This window comes from Mycteria americana, chromosome 1 (assembly GCF_035582795.1).
Source record: "Mycteria americana isolate JAX WOST 10 ecotype Jacksonville Zoo and Gardens chromosome 1, USCA_MyAme_1.0, whole genome shotgun sequence".
Taxonomy (NCBI): Eukaryota; Metazoa; Chordata; class Aves; order Ciconiiformes; family Ciconiidae; genus Mycteria; species Mycteria americana.
In genome coordinates this window covers 163,541,457-163,549,903 of record NC_134365.1, presented here as the reverse complement: position 1 = coordinate 163,549,903, position 8,447 = coordinate 163,541,457, and the positions used below count along the sequence as shown (strand labels likewise).

The 8,447-nt window shown below is 37.6% G+C and overlaps 1 protein-coding gene across 5 annotated transcripts in view; it reads left to right on the top strand.

Annotated features, from left to right (window-relative positions):
- Window positions 1-1,711: 1,711 nt before the first annotated feature.
- The window catches only part of FARP1 (FERM, ARH/RhoGEF and pleckstrin domain protein 1), a 171,640-nt gene continuing 164,904 nt past the window's right edge, over window positions 1,712-8,447 (top strand). For 4 of the 5 annotated variants that reach the window (XM_075526609.1, XM_075526600.1, XM_075526590.1 and 1 more), the window contains exon 1: window positions 1,719-1,905. In XM_075526609.1, coding sequence (XP_075382724.1) covers window positions 1,735-1,905 — 171 coding nt within the window. In that variant the 5' untranslated portion in view covers window positions 1,719-1,734. Of the gene's footprint in view, window positions 1,906-8,447 lie in introns of all 5 variants that reach the window. The other variant, XM_075526580.1, reaches the window with a different exon arrangement.

Below are 8,447 nucleotides of genomic sequence, written 5' to 3'. Positions count from 1 at the left end.
TAGGATAGTGCTGGTTCATTGCAAAAGTTTGCCTGTGGTTTTTTGTTCTCCTTCACTTGTGCCTGTTGAGCTGATAGGTAGAAGTCCGCGATCCCTAATTTTTCATTCCCTTCCTTCTCAGCTAAGACTTTTTTTTCTTTTAATCAAAGTGCTTTTTAAAAAATTTTTACTCTAAGCCAATTTTTTTTACTCTAAAAAATTTTTACTCTAAGTGAAAAATCTTTTTTTCTTTTTTTATTCTATCCTTACAGAGGGAACTGGTATCTTATTACATGGCACTGTTCTTTATAGTATAATGTAGAACTGGTGATGCATTGACTAATGCATAGGCTATCTTGTGCTTCCTATTTTTCCCATAGGCTTCTCCGAATTTGTAACCTCAGAGTAAAAGCCAGGCAATGATTGGCAGTACTCTTCTTGTGCCTCTGTTCAGCTGGAAAGTTACATTTCCATTCTTTCTGTATGCTACATGTTTTTTTAATGGTCATTGATCAGCATATAAAAGTCATGCAGAATGGAAATGCAATTACCAAGAAAGATAAATAGACAGTAGCAGCGGGTTTCATCAGAAACCCAGCTAGAGTGTCAAAAGGCAGTGGGAAAAAAGTGAAATAAAATTCTAGTATGATGTGTAACATTTGACAAGTAAAACTAATGGTCCTTGAATTAAAAAAGAAGGTTCAAAGATGTGCCAGTTAATGAAAAATCACACTGAATCACTGTTGTAGCTCTGCTCCCTTTTTGGGATAGAATAATTATTTAGCAGAAATGTGCTGTGTAATGTGGTGCGAAAGCTGCGTGGAAACAAAACTAGCAAGCCAGTTTCTGAGGTTATTTTCCATGGATACGAAGCAGACATCCACATTCAGCGAGGGGTGCAGGCAAGCTGGTGCAGATGTAGCCTTCCCGTACCACAGTGAGGAAGGTGCGTTCCTTGGTGTTCCCCCCCTGTTTACAGGGCTCCGTGGGAAATTAGGTTTCCCTTGCTTTTCCCAACCAGTGTTTTTGCTCTGGCTTCTTCTGGACTTCCCAGTAGCACGTCCTCATAGTCCTTGGCCCATCAGTGGGATCAGGCCAAGCTCCAGGTTCTAGAGCAGCTCTGGTCCCCAAAGGAAACAAAATATTTAGGCCATGTAATTGGAGTCATCTTGTACCCCTTTGGCTTTCCTGCTTCGCAGACCCTTAAGCAAGGTGCCAGCTGCAAAGGGCCAGAGAAGGCTGGAAGGACCAAAGGAAAAAATGCTGATGTGCCAGGAGGGAATGATGGTCAGCAAGTGGTGAGTTGTCCCACCTGCTCTCCTCACCTTCCTCCCTTCTCTGGGAGCCCTGGCTGTGGCTGCTAACAGCCTGATTCATAAATACATACAAATTAGCATAATTAATTGAAATCTGGGTTGTGTTGTGCTCTGTTTCCAGTGTGGTCTGGTTTCCTTTTCCAGGAGAAAAGGAATACTTTCCCATTGTGCAGTACTGTAGCCAGTCTATCAGCTTTACCCCCAGGAGGTGATTAGCCTGTGTATTTTGAAAAGTACAAAGTTTGCCTAGTTTTCTTGTCTTCATATGATACATTAAAAAAAAAATCATAATGGTTATTGCTTCGTGTTAATGGTCACGTGGTTTATTACCTGTAAGTATATATACCATAATGCTTATGCACAACAACTCTTATAAATAAGTGATATGGTCGTCTTTGCCCTTATTCTTTTATCAGATATAAGAAACATTTCTCTAAACATGGGTGAAACAGAGCAGAGACCGACAGCAGGATCCCGGTTAGGAGCTCAGGAAAATGCTGGGATCAGTACCTTGGAGCATGGACAGAAACCACCTATGACACCTCCAGGAAAACTCATCTCCATCAAAATTCAGATGCTGGATGACACGCAAGAAACTTTTGACGTTCCGGTAAGGATGTGGAGATTGGGGTGGCTAAAGATTATTCAGGCATTTCTAAAAACGCATGTTTTCAAACCAGTTCTCTTTTTATTTCAACTCTGATTCTTTGGCTAATGAATTCATGTTGAGGAGAAAATGGCTGTTATATCAGCATTAAATAGATGATGGTGTAATAGAATAACATTAAAAATGAAGTGAGCTGTAAATTACAGTTATTATTCTGTTTCTGTTTGAACAGCTTCAGAAGAGGTAAAGTCCTTGGTGTGTGTTTTTTTGCCTTCAAATATTACATCAGTGATTTCCTCTACTTTCTGAACAGTTTATATATTTCCTTGGTGCTGTTTTGCTCTTGATCCAGTAAACTGTAGATCTGCAGATTTGTTTCCTTTTCCTCTGGCAAGTCCTTAGGATGGTAACTTGAAATCATCAAAGTTTTCACTAATTTGTATCACTCTTAACTGACACCAAGTGCTCACATGCGTTGAGTGCAAGGAAAGAATCCCAGCAGTCTTATCTAAAGTTTCTTTATACAGTCAGTGCCCATTGAAATTAATCTAGGTTTGTACATGCCAAGTAAGGAGACAGAGTTACTACTGCTTTTGTGTGTGATCAGAAGAATTAGTTTGAATTAGTTTTGGTACAAAGACTAATTCTGTTTTATACTATCTAGCTGTTAGTAACCACTAATGATTTTTAACACGCCATGCTTAGGTAATTAACATGTAAGGTTATTGAACACTGTTGCTGTTATGAAAGTGTACTGGAATGTATATTTTTCAAAGTGCTCAGGGTTCAGCGAATAGGAAACTGGAAACCTGAGTTCAAATTTCATCCTTTGTTACTTGCATTTTATGTAGCTATGGTAACTTCCATGCCTTCATTGGCTCAGTTTTCCCTTCCGTGAAATGGGGGGTTACCAGCAAGATACTTAGAACTTACACGTATAGTGCTCTGTGAAAGCCCTTATGGTCACTGAAAAAAATGTTATCCCTGTATTAAAGATGAAGGAATTTGAATAACGAAAATTCTCATGGAAAAAAAAATTACCTGTTTATAAGGGTTTGTTTGTTTTGTGTGTGTACACACACATGCTTTTTGGTCTCTCTGCTGCTGTTTGTGACCCAACTACAACTGTGTGTTCAGTCTCAGATTATCTTGTAGTTGAAGTATCTATGGACAGATATTTGTGAACTGAACTGTCATCAAGTGAAATGCTCATGTATGTAGCAATGTGTTATGTTTTTGTGCCCTTCAGAATGCCTATCAAATATCCACAGGAAACAGACTAAAATTAGCAGTCTTTAGGTAATCATCGCTGTTCAAAAGTGTAGTTCTATTTTAAATTATCAAATGCTAATGAAACTTGTGCTGCTTATCTTATGTGGTACAAATATCCCTATTGCCCCAGAGACGACTTTTTTTTTCCTGCAGCTGCTATTTCACCATACTTTGGAAATGACATGCAATTTGTAAGAGTTAAATAATCCTATTTAACAAACGCTTAGCAGGAACTATTTTGAGATCAGGTCCCTTTCCTTAAATTGTTTAGAAGCAAATATAAGTAACAAGTGAATGCAATGCACCCATATAACTCCAGCTTTGCTCTGGGAGTTTGAGAAAACTATGTTTTTAATCTTCAGTATTAGAAGACATCCACGTCACTTTTTGTTTTTAAACTTAAGACGACCTGGGTTTAAGAAACCTCTGTTCAGATCACTTCACTATGATTATTTTCTGAGATTTTAATTTCATAAATACATCTATTCAAGGAGAGTCCAGTTGGTTTTAAAGTAAAATCTTCTGGTGAAATTTGCAGGATGCTTAGATTATAAAGTCTCTTAGAGCAGATTCATAAAGCCTTTTGTCTTCAAGGTATGCATAGTCAAATGGAGCAATACACATTGTTTTCAGTCTGTTCTAAAAGGCCTTAATTTTTTTAGTCCCATCACACAAAACTGAAAAACTTTTCATACATCTAAATTGAGATGTTTGTTCATGTTGAAAAACCCATGTTCCTGTTTACAAGCCTGCTGGTTTTAGCCAGATTGGTACAGTACACACAGAAAAAGGAAGTGACACCATTTCAACAAAATATTTTAGGAGCAGCAAGTGTGGCTATGGGCAAAGGATGTTAAACATACATACCAAAGCACATCTGTGCGCTTACTTTTCAGTGGAGAATTAAAAGCTTTTTGCATGATTGAAGGTCTGAACTACTCTTTCAAAACTTGAGCTGCCGTGGTTATGAAAATAACCTTCCAAATATGATAAAAGTATAAACTGAGAAGGCTTTGTGTTTCCTACAGTTTCAGGAATTTTGCTGGACGTTCTTTTCTCTGTTAGCAAATGGGCCAAACTTTGAGTAGTTTTATTGCTGCTTGTAATGTGTTTTGTAGGACGGTATGAAGTTCAAGTCATGCCAGTTTATTATTTGCTTGTGAACACTGTGTAATAATAGAAACAGATACTGGTGCTACTTCTGCCTGAATTTGGGGGAAGTAGTGAAGTAGTTGGGACTGTCCATCTGTCTCATCCTCCTTCCTTGCTACTCCTACAATTTCTTTTGTTATAGGTTCGGCCTCCCTGTTAGCTATAACTGGAAAAAGATCTTATGTGTGCTGTTTGTCTTGGGTTTGCGTTTGGTTTGGTTTGGGGTTTTTTTGGTGGTTTTTTTTTTGGCTTGATAGTTTTTTTTGTTTGTTTTAAATTATCTTCCAGGAGACACAATTCAATAGCCTTGCACTTAGGCAATCCCCTTTCTCCCATCGTAAGCAAATGACTTGTTTTTCAGAGCAAAATCCTTCAGATTTCTGTGTCTGTTCTGTATATAACAAAACAGGAGAAAAATGTGACCCACTTCCATTCCCGCCCAGTGCTGCTGCTCTTTGGGCTGTTTAAAAGTGAAGTAACTCTGGTGTCACTTGTCCTTCTAAAGGAAAGTTGATATTTACTGACCAACTTTTGGTGTTATTGTTTTAGTGCTATATAATCATACTGTGTCCAGCTCATTGTATCAGTGTCTTACAAGGAAAAAAGAAGAAAGAAAAAAAAGAAAAAAAAAAAAAAGGAAAGAAAGAGAGATCCACATGGCTTCATATGGGCCTGTAAATGATATTTTTTGCCAGGAAAAAAACCATAAAGTATATGGAGAGAGTTTGTGTGGGAGACTTGAAAAACAGAAGCCCACAACGAAGGCCTTTTCATCAATCTTTGCAAATGCAGTATTGTAAAAAGAAGGGTATATAAGAAAAATCTTACATTCTGCTTGCTGTTAACAAGCAATATTTCATTGCAGAATATCCAAACATTCCTATATTCCAAAAAGCCAATGAAAGCTTGAATAGATAAGCCTGGATCTTTTACACGCTTCTAGTGTTCCTTGCCAGCCCAGTTAGCTGATTGCATGACTCTTTTCAAGCAAATACAGATGCTTGGGGGAGGTGGGGAAAAGGTAGGCACTGCTGCTTTCAAAAAAGTTTATCGCAATATTACTTTCACTTCGTATTTGCTGCTTTTAACATAAAAGGAAAGTATAAGATTCATCAATTATCTTTTTGAGCACGTTTTTTGTATATTCTGCTATGAAAAGATAAATTATGTAGAATATCCTTCCCCTTTTAAGTTATTCAGCTTTTTATGACTGAATTTTTGGACCTTTAGTTTGAGTCTGTCCCAAACTCTCAGACAAGAGCTGGCTTCAGCTGCAGTTATAAGTGATTAGTGCCTGAAAATCAGGCCACTAGTTGAAAGTTAATAATTATTCAGTGCTTGCAGTGGTTGGTCACGGTGTTAGCTTATGAAGGGGTTGCATGCAAGTGTGGAACAGATTTTTGTCTCTTGCTTTTTGTTTCTAATTTCCAGTTTGGCTGTATTTACTGAAAAATCAGTTGGATATGCTAACTGAAGACTGCAGAGGTCCAAAATACACCAGTCTGTTTGAGCTAGTGTTTGGCTCAGTTATGACTACATGATAAAATGGGCAAATACAGTCGCTTTCTGCTATGTAAGAGGACAACAGCTTTAGCTAAAATGAATAATGTGAAGGAGGAAGAACATTTTTTCACCCTAGTACACATAATGATAAACATATATAGATAGATCTTGTGCATTTTGAAAGGTTGACACTTCTCTACCATAAGATTTGCAGAACCCAACACCGACGAATAGAAGTTGTGTATTATACAAGAGAGGGTGGAGGTATACAGTTCTGCTTGATTTTGCTCTGGTTTTATTTCTGCCAGTCTCATCTAAGTTAGCTGGAAGAGAATGGGATTGATTCCATAAAACCATAGTAAAACTTACGGATTTTCTTATGTTCGTTTTAATACAGTCTCCCCTGTAGATTCAAACCAGTTTAAGTAAAAAAGAAATACAGTTTTTAAGGAACAATAAAAATAGCTGATGGTTGCATCTACTTCTTCTGGGGAAGAAAACCCTTTAATGTTTACTGTTTATGCCATTTATATTATATTTACTTTTATAGTTGTTTCAGTGCCAGAAGTAATCTGCTTTAAAACTATTCCTCATCAGAAAGAGTCAGTGTTGTTCCTTTCTAGGTAATGCTGAAGACATGGCTGATTCTCATGTTAGACTGCTGGGATGATTCAGTGACTCAGGCCAGGTTTAACCCTGACTGACATGATGCCTGTCACTGATCATATCCTACTCGCTGGGTGATTGACCAGAATTATACTACTGATGCTAAACAGAAAGTCAGAGTTGTTTCTTTCCCGTTAGCATCAAAGGTGAGTTCAAAGTATGTCACAGGAGGTAAGGATTCTTCTTCTGGTTAGGATCCAGTCTCTTTAATTAAAACCAAACCAAAGTCCTCTTTATTGTGTCTGGAAGAAAATAGTTGCTGCCTCTTTGTGGCTGTCTTTTGGAAAGACCAAAATATGCTTGCCTGTCAGATTACTCAAGTTTATTAAACATCTGTTTTGTGTCTTATGTAAACTTTCTTTCCCTCTGTGTTCAAGCTTTTTGAAATATGCAGGGTTGGAAAATGTCATCCACTTTGAGGGATTAACACCTGGTTTCTTAAGCAACAAGAGTCTCTTAATAGAAAGCAGGGTGAGGGTATAATCCTTAGTAAACATTGGTTGTAAACATTTCATTTCCATTTGCTTTTCTCTCAGAAGAGAAAGGCTTCCTTATCTTTAGGTTATCTGAGAATAAAGAGAATAGAGACCAAATGGTCTTGATCTACAACTATTTATCTTCCATTGGAGTTTGGCAGTAGTGCCTTGGCAGGGAATTTCTGTGCCTCAAGTCCCAAATTTTCAGAGAGAAGGACTTCATAATCCTGCTGGGGCTCTGTGTCTGAAGGCTGACATTCTGAGTGGTTTGGTTTTTTTGTTTGGCTGGTTTGGTTTGTTCGTGCAGGCATATAATGGTGGTTCATATTCCCTTTGCAGGGAAAATGTCTTCTATGAAATGAACTCCCCGCCAACTTCAGGACAGTATAAGCATGCCAGAAAAAGCTTAATAGTAGAAAGTCTCAATACTTAACAACAAAGATTACATGTGCTTTGTTATGAATTTGCACAAGCATTGTGTTACTCTATTAAATTTGAAATTTCAGCCATGGTTTTATAAATGTTTAAATTATTTTCTGTAACATTTATGGTTTGCACTAATTGCTTTGTCCTAGATATTTACCCCTGTCCACAATATGCATATTATAACCAGTGAATAAAACAATTTTATAAAAAGAGCATTAGACAGTAAGGCAATGCAGAAACATGAGACAGTGTTTTATGCTTTCTTAGCCAGCTTCAACTTCAATTCAATATGAATTGCATTTTTTTCCAGCTTAGGAAGTGAACAGCAGGTCAAATGTCAGTTATTCATCAGTCTGAGACTTTCTTTTCTTCTCATGCCTGAAATTATTTGGCTATCACTGTCAGACTATTTCCAATGAATATCAAGCATTTAAATATTCACTAATTGTCACACCAACCCTGCTGGATCTTCTGAAATTACAAGAAGAAAAGCATTTTTTTTCTATAATTCTGAAACACATAAGTTGCATTTTTCTCAATAGAAGATTATTAGTAGATACCCGGTAAACTGTGATTTTTGTTGACAGATAATTAGAATGTCCTTGTTGAAAGACAGGGAATTTTAGTGACTTGTGTTAATAATTTATGTGCTTTTCAAAACAGAAGAGAGAATAATCCACAAGCAAATTTCTGTAACCTGAGGCAGCAGGCTGTTTAAACTCCTGATTTCTTTGTTACGATATTCTGTAGAATGAACAGAGTAAGTGGGAATGTAATGTTAAGTGCCAACAGATCCAGTCCATTTTCAGACTAGATTGATGTATTTGAAAATAACTGGGAAATGAATGTAATGTTCTTGAATGAATTAGCCTAACTTGTAATCAGGGAAGGCTTCTCAAATAATGCCTTTTAACCTCTCTCGCTGCAGTTGACTCACCAAGTCATGCAGTGACGCTTGAGCCGGCACAAAGCAGAGGACAGAGCTGGCACCGGGAGGGTCAGCCGTGGATGAAGAGGCAGTGCGGGAGCGTTTCTGAACACTGCTGCCCT